General features: G+C 43.0%; 1 protein-coding gene across 3 annotated transcripts in view; it reads right to left on the reverse strand.

Annotated features, from left to right (window-relative positions):
* Positions 1–552: 552 nt before the first annotated feature.
* The window catches only part of ADGRB1 (adhesion G protein-coupled receptor B1), a 307,402-nt gene continuing 294,523 nt past the window's right edge, over positions 553–13,431 (reverse strand). For 2 of the 3 annotated variants that reach the window (XM_054058902.1, XM_054058903.1), the window contains one exon: positions 553–3,338. In XM_054058902.1, coding sequence (XP_053914877.1) covers positions 3,141–3,338 — 198 coding nt within the window. In that variant the 3' untranslated portion in view covers positions 553–3,140. The remainder of the gene's footprint in view (positions 3,339–13,431) is intronic. The other variant, XM_054058905.1, reaches the window with a different exon arrangement.

The raw sequence follows: 13,431 nt of genomic DNA on the forward strand, positions 1-13,431 counted from the left end.
GTACCAAGAAACAACAAAGTTAAACCAAAATGTTTTAAACTAAAGGAGAGAAGATTTACACTGGAAATAAGGAAGAAATTTTTTACAATGAGGGTGGTGAAACACTGGACCAGGTTGAGGCTGTAAACACCTCATCCCTGTAAAAAGATTTAAGGCCAAGTTGGATGGGGCTCTGAGCAACCTGATCTGGCTAAAGATATCCCTGTTCATCTAGGGGGGTTGCTAGATGACCTGTAAAGGTCCTTTCCAACCCAAAGCATTCTATTCTATTCTATTCTATTCTATTCTATTCTATTCTATTCTATTCTATTCTATTCTGCTCTGCTCTGCTCTATTCTATCCTAATGATTCAGTGAAAGATGCACTCATGGGGCAAGTTTGGCTCTGGGCGATGGCTATTCCAGAGTAGAGAGCCAAGGTGGCAGCTTGTAGATCCAGGAGAGGTGTTTCCCAGCACCCGGGCACAATGCAAACCACACATAGGGCGCGGGCAGGGGCGCTTTTAAAAAGCAGACATCGCTAGAGTTTACACCTCTTTTATTAGAAATAAGACACATTCATTTTGTGCTCTGAAAACTGTACAGAAAAAAACCCTGATGAATACAGAGAGGAGGGAGGGGAAGGCATGGCACGGGGCAGGGCAAGGAATGGGAAAACAGAATTAACCAGAGGAGCTGAGCAGAGAAAGTCGAATATCAACAGTTATTAAACAAACATTTATCTCTGTAATTACATTACACCGTGAATGTCCTGCAAGTCGGCTGGAGTGAATGGGTGAATGGGGAAGGTTGGAGAGGACAGGCTCAGGTGGGCGAGGGAAGGGAAAAAAATAAAAGAGAGAAGAATTAAAACACAGTAGAAAGATCTCTGTATGCTAAAATTCATCATGTGTAATTATAATAATTACAATATCATACAACCCGGCATCTGAGGGAGGCCTTGTGCTTTGCTGTTTCATAGAATAATCTAAAATTGAGCAATAATATCACAGTTTTAATAAGTAATTGGTTTCCCTACTTTTTTTTAACTATTTGGATTATTTTTCTTGAAATTTTTCTTCCCATCCTTCATATTATACAGTTAATGGCAAGGTAAATGCCGTTGTACTCGAAGATCAGTTACCCAGGTGGCGCAAGGGGAAGCTGAAGCAGGGATGTTTGTGTGTCAAGCAACATGTCTCAGGGGGGAAGCATAACTGGGCTCAGTGATCAGTTTGCCTCTTCAATTCATTGCTAGCTTCTTCATAAAAGCATTTGGTTGTTTGGTTTTTTTTCGTTAAATAAGAGACCTAAATACGCAGTAATAACTCAGACCCTGATCATATTTTACTGCTGTCTGGCAGCCACTCACAGACAGAGGTTTGTCACCACCCATCTGCAAAGCTGGGAGATTTATTCCAAATATCAGACAGACAATGCTGGGAATGAATAAAAAAATGAAGTCTGCATGTAATGTCAGTGGTATATTTTTTTTAATGATGAAAATATTGCACAGATTTTTTTTCCAATGAGACGTAGATACCTTATTAATTGCAATTTTGCAATTATTTATTTTGTGAAATCAAAAATAATTTTTTTTTTTGCATGATGAAATAAAAAAACCAGTATTTTATGATGAAGAATGTCCTGCTCTCCTGACCAACTCCACCTTCTTGTAGGACCACAAACCTTCTTGCTGCCTCTGGGCAGTGGGGAGGGAAGAGCCAGCAAGGGGAAAATAACCAAAGCCCAAACTGAATAAAACAAAGCAAAACATTGCAAATGAGCAGCGAAGGGCCTGTGTTTTCCCACCATCCCAAGTTTTCCACGGAGCAACTTGCCTTCCACCTTCAGCAGGTGGCATCCTCACCCCATGCCTGCACAGTCCTACAGCACAGAAAGGCATTCGAAATGACAAGAGCCAAAGAAAAGAAAGGTCTCGGGTTTCAAGTTCTCTTTTTATTGAAGAAAAGAAAAGAAGAAGGAAAAAAATAGATTATTTTGTTTGTTTGTTTGTTTGTTTGTTTCCAAGTGGACGTTATTCATGTTGTCAGTTTTTCTCAATGTCCTAAGGCAATGTCTCTGTATACCAAATATCTCCAGGTACATTGGCGGGTCTGTCTTTCCCTCTTTCTCTCTCTGCCTTCTAGGAAGGGAGAATTTAGAATAAATCTGAGTCCGAAAGCAAGGAAAAGTAACAGAAAAAAAAAGAAAGGATGAGGCCAAGAGGACCTTCATAAGGCCCGTGCTGAGTTTATCTATTTAACAGTCAATGAAACGACCTACATTCTTCTTGTTGGTCTGTTTTTCTAACACCTTCGACCTGGAGATGGGGCGAGAAGGTTTTGGAGGTGGTCCTTTCCTCCTACGCCTGTCCCACTCCTTAGGGGATGCAGAAGCTTCACTGTGGAGGGATGAGAGGAGGAAGCCCCACCTTACCTCTCCACCTAAGCATTGGATGATGCCACTACTTCCCCCTCCAGGCACTGTCGGGACCTGCTGTGGGGATGCCACATGCCAGGTCACAGTGTGGGGCACAGGAGTGAGAATCTCTTCTTGGCCACTGCTAGGTGCATCCCGTCTCCTTCCTTCTTGGATGAGCTGGTGAGAGAGAGGCGGGGGACAAGGATTGGCAAGGGATGCCACACACCCTCAAGGCTGGGTTTCTCCCAGGGATGTACAGCCAGACCGCATCCCAGCAAGGCTTCCGCAGGCATCCTCTCTTGTCGTCTGCAAACAACCCCGATCTTCTTGGCCCTTCTCAGTGGCTGCTGGGCGTCCTTCCACACCTCCCCATGGCAGAGCAGGATGGCTCTTGGCCTGTGACAGCAGCCTGAAAGGATCTCTGCAGGGCTTGACCCTTCCCCACTCTCTGCCTCCTCCTCGCTCTCTTCCAGGTTTGCTTCTTCTCCAGTCCTACCTGGGAAAGCTCGTGTTGTCCTGAACCTACAGCTACTATATTCTATAAAGTAATATTCCTCCTCTCTGCTGAGAACAATAAAAAAGTTACTCTGTCTTACCAAAGGTTTCAAAAGAAACCAAACACTTCTCTTGCTCGGTTCCGATTTAATTTAATCATTTCTTTAAAATGTGGTTTTGTTTTGTTTGTTTGTTTTTCATTTGTTTTCCGGAAAAAAAAAAGTCCCTTTCTTCCCTTTCCACTCAGACCTCTGTCTGAAGGTCGATAATGTCTTGTCCCACCAGGGGGATGGTGGCCCCTGTTTTCTCCCACTCTACAGTTTTGAGTTCTAGGGGAGACTGTGCCACAGGTTCCATGTCCTTTTTAACCCATGATGGTGGGGACTGGACTTTCCTGATTCCTTCCCAGGGTCTCTTGTTTGGTGTCTGCTGTTTTTCTTGCTGCAAGAGGAGGAAAGTATACAAGAGGAGAGAAAGAAAGAATGAACAAAAGAGAGGTTAGTGCCTGTGCAACAATTTTTTTACCTTCTTATCTTATAAAAACATAATTTTTTCTGTGATCCAAAACATAATGAGGTTTCAATGGAAATTGCACTTGGTGAGTAAACTATTTTCAGGAAAAGATATAAACCTTTTTCCCCTCATTTTTATCATTATCATCTAATGTCTAGATATTTCATCTTTCAGCTGAAGATTTTGCCATTTGTGTTGCCACTGAAAAACTAAACATGGTTTTGGAGAACTTAAGAACCTTTTCTACAGAAAATACCCCCACAGAAATCCAGGTTATGAAGAAGCCTTTCTGAACATACATTGACTGTTATATATAGGTGCAAATGGAATGGTTTGGGTTGGAAGGGACCTTAATGATCATCCAGTTCCAACCCCTCTGCCATGGGCAAAGACACCTCCCACTGCACCCTCACAGTAAAGAATGTCTTCCTAGTATCTAAACTAAATCTCCCCTCTTTCAGCTTAAAGCATTACCCCTCGCCCTATCCTTCATTCTCTGAAAAAGAGCCCTTCCACAGCTTTCCTGTAGTCCTCTTTAAGTACTGGAAGGTTGCTATAAGGTCTCCGGGGAGTCTTCTCTTCTTTAGGCTGAACAATGACAACTCTCTCAGCCTGTCCTCATATGGGAGATGCTCCAGCCTTCTGATCATCTTCATGGCCTCCTCTGGACTCGCTCTAAAAGATCCCTGTCCTTCCTGTGCTGAGGACTCCAGAACACATTCCTCATGTAGCACAGCTATTTATAGGCTATTTAATTGCAGCAAAACATGCTAACTATTTTGCTTGTGAACCCATGCTGTTTGATGGGCCAGATTGTCAGCTCTGAAACTGAGAGCATTTCCATCAACTTCACACCAAGCCTTCAAGGCTTTATCGACCACCGTTAGCCTAGTCTCCTGCCAGCATTCCACCGTGGATATTAATCCAGAGAATATCTTTCAGTGTTTCTGCCAATATGCACCAAGATAAGACTCTGGGGAGGGCTGAGGCTCTGTAAAACGTCTGTATTCTTCAGCGCGTATATGAAGGCGAATTCATGCAAGGACTTTAAATGAGTTATTCCACTAATCTTCTACCCCCCAACAAGAGTGATGCTTTTCACAGTTAATTATCCCCACAAAACACTCCAGCACTGGGCAAGAAAAGGCTTCCCTGCATGTGACAGGAGCACAGAGCCCTTTTGAGCCATCTGCCGAAGGGAAAGGAGTGGCTAGTGGAAATGGTGGGAAGAAAGGCAGCTGCATGAAGGACAACAAGGAGAGAAGTCCAGGGAGAAGGTGAGGAGACAGATGTGCAGGTGACATGCAGTCTAAGATATGTCACAGTTCAATGCTGTCACCAGAATGTCTTGATTGAATGGATATGATGCCACACAAAGGCTGCATTGTCATGATTGCACACCAGGATGCTGCAGACACACCACAGGAAACGTAAATGCCCTTCTGCTACATGCTAATACACCTGCCTTGACTGTTGAGTTTGTCCCTCCCTAGGAGACCTTTCTAAGTCTGTGATTTATTCCACCTCCACACCACAACACCGACAGGAAAGGTACTGCAGCTTTATCCCTACAGGGTCAGCTTTCATCACATTACCAAAGCCGCAAATTCTTTTTTTCCAAATTCACACTCTTACTACAGAAATAGAGTGTGTTTGAAGTCATCCCTGCTCCCCTGCAGATGCTCACAGGGAGAAAGCTGTGGGTGAGGTCATTTCATGGCTAGAGAATAGCAAGTGTAGGGACCAGGTAAGTCTGGTCTTCCTGATGTGAAATGAAAATGTTCTGATATTATCTTTATTTTAATTCAAAGGGAGAAAAATAAGAAAAATAAGTTTCTAAAAAGCTTTGAAAGATAACTATGTTTTTTCTTAAATCCAGTTTTGGACAATGCATATTTTACATTCTTCTTTTCATAAACTCTATGACACAGAGCCTTTCTTATGCTGTTCCTGTTACTTTACTAACACTAATAAAATATCACAGAAAATGAGGTAAAATTGTTGATTTACTCCATTACCTATTTTGGAAAGTATTTAAGAACCACTGCATCTAAAAATCGAAACGTTTTTTATCTCTCCACATATCTTAATGAGACAAGTTGGAGGCTTCCTGAAGTGAAACTTCTACCTGTGGTGTTTTTGTAGGCCATTAGTCTGCCTTGAAAAGATGCAGCAAGAAGGCACACATAAAGACAAAACCACATATAGAGGAAAAAATGGAATGAAACTAAAAGTTTCCCAAAAGATGAAGATTAAAAGCTTGGTCAGAACAGCTCTTTTCAATGAAAAACATGTTGTTTTCTCCCCCGATGGCTGCAATGCCACAAGTTATCAATGTTACTAAAGCCCACAGCTGTATTATTTAGCAGAGAGCTGCACAAGTGATCATATGCGTGAAGTTCATAAATAATTCCATCTTTTCCCTCAAATGAAAGCCCCTCTTTGATGACATTATTTACTGTCACCTTTAGCATCTGGTCCTTCTATTCCCAACCAATCTCTGTGATAACAGTCCCTCTGTTTGCCAGACTCCTGACCTTCACAGCCTCTCCTTCATGCTGTGAGGATGCACCTAGATGTGATCATGTACACTAAACATGATCAGCAAATCTCAGAGCTGTTCTTGTCATGGGCTGCTTTTGAGTTACTGAGTGAGAGCAGCTGCAAATCTATGTAGGGAACAAAAACTGGACAAAAACCCCCAAATAATCATGAGTTCCCACCTACAGCAATGGCCTCTAATTGGACCTGTCACTGGGCAACAAGACCTAAGGACTACAGTAATTACTCAGTAGGCATAAAATCCAGATATTAAACACTGTGAATTATTAAGAAAGGATAAATGTTGGGTATTGTTAAGAAAAGAAGACAGAATGAAACAGAAAACATAATTACGACAATGCGTAACTCCATTCTGTACCTGCATCTTGACCATCATGTGCACTCCATGGGCTTCCTCATAGACCTCCCAAACAAAGAATATAGGCAAAGTGATAAGGGTGGCCAGTTTACAGCCGTGAACTTATAAAGCACGTTACATAGGAATAAGGTTATACAGACTAAGAGTTTTCAGCACTGAAAAGAGATCATGGATGGATGTGAAGGAAGCCAATGAAACTCTTAGTGCCTTGTAGACAGTAAGAACAGACTACTGATGGTAGGGAGCATCTCTTCCAACACAAGAACTACAAAACACGAAGAGACACCAAGCAGTGTCTGGCCCAGAGTAAAACCCAGGAGCTGGTCCTGCACACGGTGCCCAGCCAAACCTCAGACCACCTTTCCACAGCTCCCTGTTGATGCTGAATACTTAAAAAGTTATAAAAAACATGTGGAAACATTCACAAAAACAACATCTATTCAGTACAATGGAGCAAAGTAACAGCACTCTGCATCAGTGGTCTCTGTGCACAAATTACCGGAGTCTGGGGATCTTTTTGAAGTTGCACTACCACCTGCTTGCCCTGCTTATTAATTTTTTCCAGCTGCTTTAGTGTCTGCCATGGTGAGGAGGCAGGGATTGGACTTGGGTCTAACAATCTATGTTTGTTCCTATTTAGCTTATCAGTGTGATGTGCTATCCAGCTATTACTTAGTGACTCCAAAGACATCACCTTACAGCTAGAAGATACAAAGGAGATCAGCAAATGGAAACAAGAGGCTTGCTTTTATTTTCCCACTTCTCGTAAAAGAATTAGACTTCTCTAGTGACGTTGTGAGTGGAGGTGTTATCTCAGGGGTGGGATGCACCGGCTGTCCACAACGGTGCACAAGCAGCTCATAGAGCTGTGTGCATGTCCGTGATCTGAGCATGGCTGAAGATCACAGATGGAACTCCAAGAAGGTTAAACACAATCAGCCAGGCTGAGCTCTGGCAAGGATGCTGGGAGGAAAAAGAAAATCTTCCCCTCTTGGCAAGAGGCACCCTGGGAATTGGTAGCAGGCTCCTGGGAACAGCTCCCTTTTTATTTCCCTTCATATGGAAAAGGTTTTTATCGGGTCTTGGCCACTTGAACAGCATATAGAAACAGCCCCTGGGCTCATGCTTCAGCTCTGGCATTTTCCTCCAGCCCCACTGTGGGGTCATAGCAATCCTTGCAGACAAGAGGGAAAACTTAACAGTGCGAAGAAAAAACCTGGAGAGAGGTTTGTGTGATGCGGCTGTAAAAGGCGTCAGCGCTGGCCCAGGACGTGGCACCTTGGAGACAGCCAGGAATGGCCTGAGACAGAAGTTGAAAGCAGCAGAGGCTGCTTTGCCAGTAACAAACAGAGACAAGGCCATTACTCTGGCCTGACACAGCCCATGAGCTTCTGGCCATCAGGGTAGAAGAGAAATGTTTAGCGGTTCCTGCTTGGTGCCAGGATGGCAGAGCAGACTGCTCTGTCAGAGGCGTGGGGAGAAAGGGAGTGCTTAGACCCAGGGCTAGGATAAAACCTGCTGTGTAGGGCAAATTGGAGGTCTGCATCAGCTTGGTGGCATATGAAGTCTCCTTCATTCACCCATGGCTTTCATTCTGGCTGCATGTCTTTAAGGTAGAGTGAAAAGATTTGGAACAAAAGGCATTTAAGATGCTGTACCAACATAACTCTCCAAATCCTCAAGTAAGACAGAGACAAAGTGCATTGAGATAATCCACCGAGCGCTCTCCTAAAGGTAGTTCTAGCAGACTGCAACTAGTCACCTGGGCTGAGCTCATGGTGTCTACAGAAAGGTGATGGTGATGGAGTGCGGCACTGCCACACAATGGGGTCTTCTGCCCGTTGGCTTTGTGCTACCTTCAAAAGTCCAGGCTGGCTTCACCCAAAGAACCTGGATCCTAGCGCAACTCATTTTGCTTAGGAGCAGCATCACCATATCACATAAAAATGGCATGGGAGATTGACAGGCTGCTCTAAGACACAAATTTTATTTCACACTTCAGTCAAAACAAATTAATCGTGCAAGCTGCTAAGCTGCATCTGCTTGTGCTTGTTTACTTTTGGTGGGTTTGGTTGTTTCTTTTTCTTTTTTTTTTTTTTTTTTTCATAATATCCGTTTTTTACAGTTACCCTGAATAACCTGAAGAGGAATTCAGTGCTTTCTATAAACTACTCTAGCATAACTCCCCTCAAACCAGCTACTCCCATGCTGTTTTCATTGCCTCTAGTGTCAACTTGAAGGATATTTCATGACCCAAATAGTCTCTCCCCATGACACCGATCACTCTAGGACCAGAATGAAGTTATTCAGAGCATATAGCAGGCAATCTGAAAGACAAATGTGGCTCACACTAGCTAATCCATCTTTGGATCAATGTCAATGAAAAGTGATTAGAAAATGGGAGAGCTGTCTTGTTTTTTTACAGAATGATAAATTTTCCTTTCCTTGCTTGAAACAAGCTGCAGTTCCTTCACTTCATGCTACTGAACTGCTAAGATGATATTTTCTCTTTTTCATTTATGAGAAAAAAAAATTAACGGAAGTGCCTGGCTTTGTTCAGAATTTCTTTTTTTTTTTTTTTAAAGAAGAAATAACTTGTTGGTTTTATTGCATTGATGGAAATTAGTTAGGAAATGTGAAATACCTAGTACTTGCTGGGTTATAAAAATGCCTCTTCTGCTTCTGTATTCTATGAAGTTCAGAAAGTGTAACCTGTAGGGGCTGCTATGAGCCAAAGTCTAGTGAGGCCATGCACAGCTGAAGATGAATAGGAGCTGAATCAGGGAAGTTTTTATAGACCCTTGAGGCTCTTTACATTGACTCATAAACAGTCTGTTGTCTGAGGGTTGTAGAGAAAGCATGTGGTCCCACCAGCATGAGGAACAGGCTACTCTCCAAGCTATCCCTGCCACTAGCCCAGCTGGTTAACATAACATCCTGTTTTGGACAATGTTTATGGTCTACTGTCGAGTCCACTCCACTTGGTAGAGATGGAGAACTGAGGGTTCCTCAAAATGCTGAAATCAGTTGAGGTTGCCCTGTGCCTCGCCGGAGCACCTAGGGACTCCATGAGGGGACTAGGACTACCCAAAGTACGACTCTTTATACACTCCTTTTTTAACCATCCCAAACAATCAGGATCTTCAGTGTGCTGGTGGGCGTGCATGGTTTTAGAGCATCTGAGAAAGCTGGGCAGCTTCAAAGGGCATAGCAGGAGCTAACTGTGGTGCAGAGGATACAGGGGACAAGGTCTTTCTCTGAGCAATGCAGAGTAACTGATGCCTGATACTTGGGACAGGAGGTATCAAATGATATACAGAAGGAGATGAACTTCTCATAGATGGTATATTTAGACACGCAGTAGCTGGCAGATGGTTTATGGCTGAATGAATTAAGGTTTGACGTCATTTGCATAACAGAATTTATTGCAGTAATTATTATATTTTATGTAGCATTCCTCCCTATAAAAGTTACCTTAATTGGTCTTTTAAAATTTCCCAGTTATTAAAGCCTTTAGGAAGTGCAGAGAGGATTAAATATGTGGCACAGAGGATACACCCTACCCATAGATGGAACCTCCCTTGCAAAAGGACACACCGCCAACAGCAGGAGGAGGACAGCCCCCAGTTTTCTTATTCTTCAGTGAGGAATGTACCTGAGTTTGACATAACCACCACCATATTAGCTCCTCCACCCTGAGTGTCACTTAATGTGAAGAGGTTCCCATGAACACGTGCCAACTTTTCCCGTCTAGGAGCATGGCTGCCTGCTCCCGGGTTAGCTAGCGAAAAGACAAGTAGTCAGCAAGAAAGAGAATTCATTCTGTCATGCAGCAGAGCATGCTAGGGAGACACACAGCTCTGACTAGAAATGAGCTGCAATATTGATCAATATTCCTTTTTTCTCACTATTCTGTTAGATGCCAAAGCATGTCCTGGTGGAATGGATCTATTCTCCAGGTGGCCAAAGAGGAAAGCTAAGAAAAATCTCAACCTGAGAAGAGAATCATAGAATGTGCTCTGTTGGAAGGGACCCACAAAGATCACTGAGTTCAGCTCCTGTCCCGGCATAGGATAACCTCAAAATTCACACCATGTATCTGAGAGCATTGTCCAAATGCTTCTTGAATATTTTCAGGCTTGATGCCATGACTGCTTCCCTGGGTAGCTGTTCCAGTGCTCCAGCACCCTCTGGGTGAAAAAGCTGTTCCTAATATGCAACCTAAACCTCCTGTGGCACATCTTCCTGCCCTTCCCAAGTAACCAAGACAGAAACGCTGTCTAGGACCTATGAAAAAGTCATAGAAAGGCAGAAAAAAACTTTGTAGCTTTTTCCACTGGGTTTTAGAGCAAGTGCCTCTTTCAGGACCAACAGAATGATGGGACTGGATTTGAGACCTCAGTTACAGACTGAGTCCAGATCGTATATGTGAGCTTCAGGACAGTGCACCAGCCAAAGCAAAAGCCAAAGCTACATGAATGTAGCAAGTAGATAATAAACAGGAATGAGCACATCAGAGAAACTTGGAGAGGTCTGTTCAGCATGGCTGTCGCTGACCTTGACACAAGTAAAGAGCTGTGTTTAAAATGAAGGCAAAGCCAGAAGCTGGCAAGGACAGATGAATATGCATGTGATTTAAACTTCTCTAATGGAGCTGGATCAAAGGACTCCTGCTGAGGGGGAAGGCAGGAGTGTCACTTCCATTGCCTTCAAAGCTGGCATTAAACATAGAAGAAACAAAGCCTTCACTTCTTTTAAAGGCTGTGAAGCCTCCACTTTTGTACCATGCTGTTGCAGAGCTTGTGAACCCTTCCTGAAGTCCAACCCAAGCACTGGAATTTCTTCAGCAATTAAGGAGGAGGAATAGTGTTGGGAGATGCATTAACTTGACAATAGAGATCTGTGCAGGAAAATATTTCCTAAATAGCTCAAAGCAGCTTGAAAATAGCCACTGCCCTGCTTTAATACGGTGAGCTTTCGAATATAAGAGTTTAGACCTTGAGCAGCATGTGTATTTAGGAGGAAGAAGAGAAAAAATTCTGCATGTTGGAGCCTAGAATTTGCCAGGTGGAGGGCAAATTTCTACGTGGAGAAACAAACTTGCAGCAAGGTTTCAAACAATTGGATTTGTTTTGTAGTAATTGGGTAAGTAAAGAACAACTGATAGGAGTGATGAAGAAGAACTCTGCTGTCTGACTCAATACAACCTAATATTTCAATATGCATCTGCTTAGCCAGCAAAATGCACCTTAAAGCTGCTATGAAGAAATAGATACTATCCCAGTGAAAGCCACTCGCTCCTTATTGTAATCTTAAAAATGGAAGGCTTGGATCCCAGACACTGAGCAAGTTTTAATTTAAATCACTTGGGATGTTTTGTTTGGGTGGCTGAGGGTTTTTTTATGCAAATCCTGCAGTGGTTGTCTCCAATCCTTTGGTTCCTTTCATGCTTCCTTGCCGCAAATAAACTGTCGAGGGGATAAATATTCAGACGTCTCTGATGGTTCAACAAACAGAGCTCATTCAATTTTCTGCTCGGGGTCTACATCAGCTTCCAGTTTGGCCTGGGATAAAACGGAACAGCAACAGTGTGCAACCTCCACACACAGGTTGGCTGCAGGGAATTTTAGATTGGATATTAGGAACAACTTCTTTACTGAAAGAGTGCTGAAACATTGGAACAGGCTGCCCAGGGAAGAGGTGGAGTCACCATCTCTAGACGTTTCCTAAAACCATGTAGACATGGCACTTTAGTAGGCATGGTGGCGTTGTGTTGACAGTTGAACTTGATGATCTTAGAGGACTTTTCCAACCTTAATGATTCCATGATTCTGTTTGGGAGGAGAATGAGTAAAGTAAACCCAGCTGTCTCTGAAATACTGGTTTTAGATTCAAAATCCCCTCCACAAAAATGTGGAGAGGGATAATCTGTCTCAAAGCCCAGTAAAAAAAGGAGCAAAGGAGTATAATGCACTTTTAATCAGGAATATCCAAGCATGCTTCCAAACGGAGCATTTTTATAGTTGAGTTACATAAAGAAGAAAGTGCATGTCACATGGAATAGATTTCATATAGTAAAGTGAAAAAAAAAAAAAAAAAAAAAACATGGAAAATCATAAAATGGTTTGGGTTGGGACGGACCTTAAAGATCACCAGCTACTATGGGCAGGGAAACTTCCACTCAATCCGGTTGCTCAAAGGTGCATCCGACCTGGCCTTGAACACCTCCGGGGATGGGGCATCCACGACTTCTCTGGGCAACCTGTTCCAGTGCCTCACCATCCTCACAGGAAAAAATTTCTTCCTAATATCTCACTTAAATCTCCCCTCTTTCAGCTTAAAACCATTATTCCTCATCCTATCACTACACTCCCTGATAAAAATCCAAGTTTGTTGTCCAAGGAAAGACAATTCTGTATTATTGTGCTTTGAGGCTCAAGTTAGTTCAGCATTAGCAATGTGCTTTGCTTTGTAGCAAAATAACTGCAGTACACGCTGGTGCCATTATGATTCCTGGGAATGTATTAAATTCGTTCAAGATTTAGATGCGGTCGGCATTTCAGGCAGTATTCTGGTTTTCCTAATGGCCTACCTCTGACACACCATTCTGGCAACATTGCCCATTAGTAAGTTGATGACAGTCAGTTGATGGCACGGGGACACCCTAATCTAAGCAGGATGTGGATTAGTCTCCAGCCCTTTGCAGTTCTGACTTGAAGGATGATGTCCAACAGCTAGCAGCAATGTCAAACAGTGCTTTGCATCACATACATGCTTCCACCCTATGCCCTCCAGTGCAAGGGAAAAGAAAGGTCCCAAGGAACAACTACTTGGCTTCTGGGTGAGGTGAAACCAGAATTCATCGCTAAATTTGTTTACATATCTGCAGGATGAGAGATGAGCCCAGAGGCATTTGTCAAGGTTGCTTTTGATAGGGACAGGGTTTTTCTTCACATCAGTAATGGCTTTCAGAAATGGACCTTGTAAAGCAGGAAAGATGAACAACTCAAGCATGCAGTTGTCCTTTTCAGCTCTGCCAGTAACCACTCTGGGATGGTGAGCAAAAGGCAGTCTTCTTTATCTTTAAAGTGTACGCTGTGG

Source organism: Cuculus canorus, chromosome 2, assembly GCF_017976375.1.
Source record: "Cuculus canorus isolate bCucCan1 chromosome 2, bCucCan1.pri, whole genome shotgun sequence".
In the NCBI taxonomy this organism is placed as follows: Eukaryota; Metazoa; Chordata; class Aves; order Cuculiformes; family Cuculidae; genus Cuculus; species Cuculus canorus.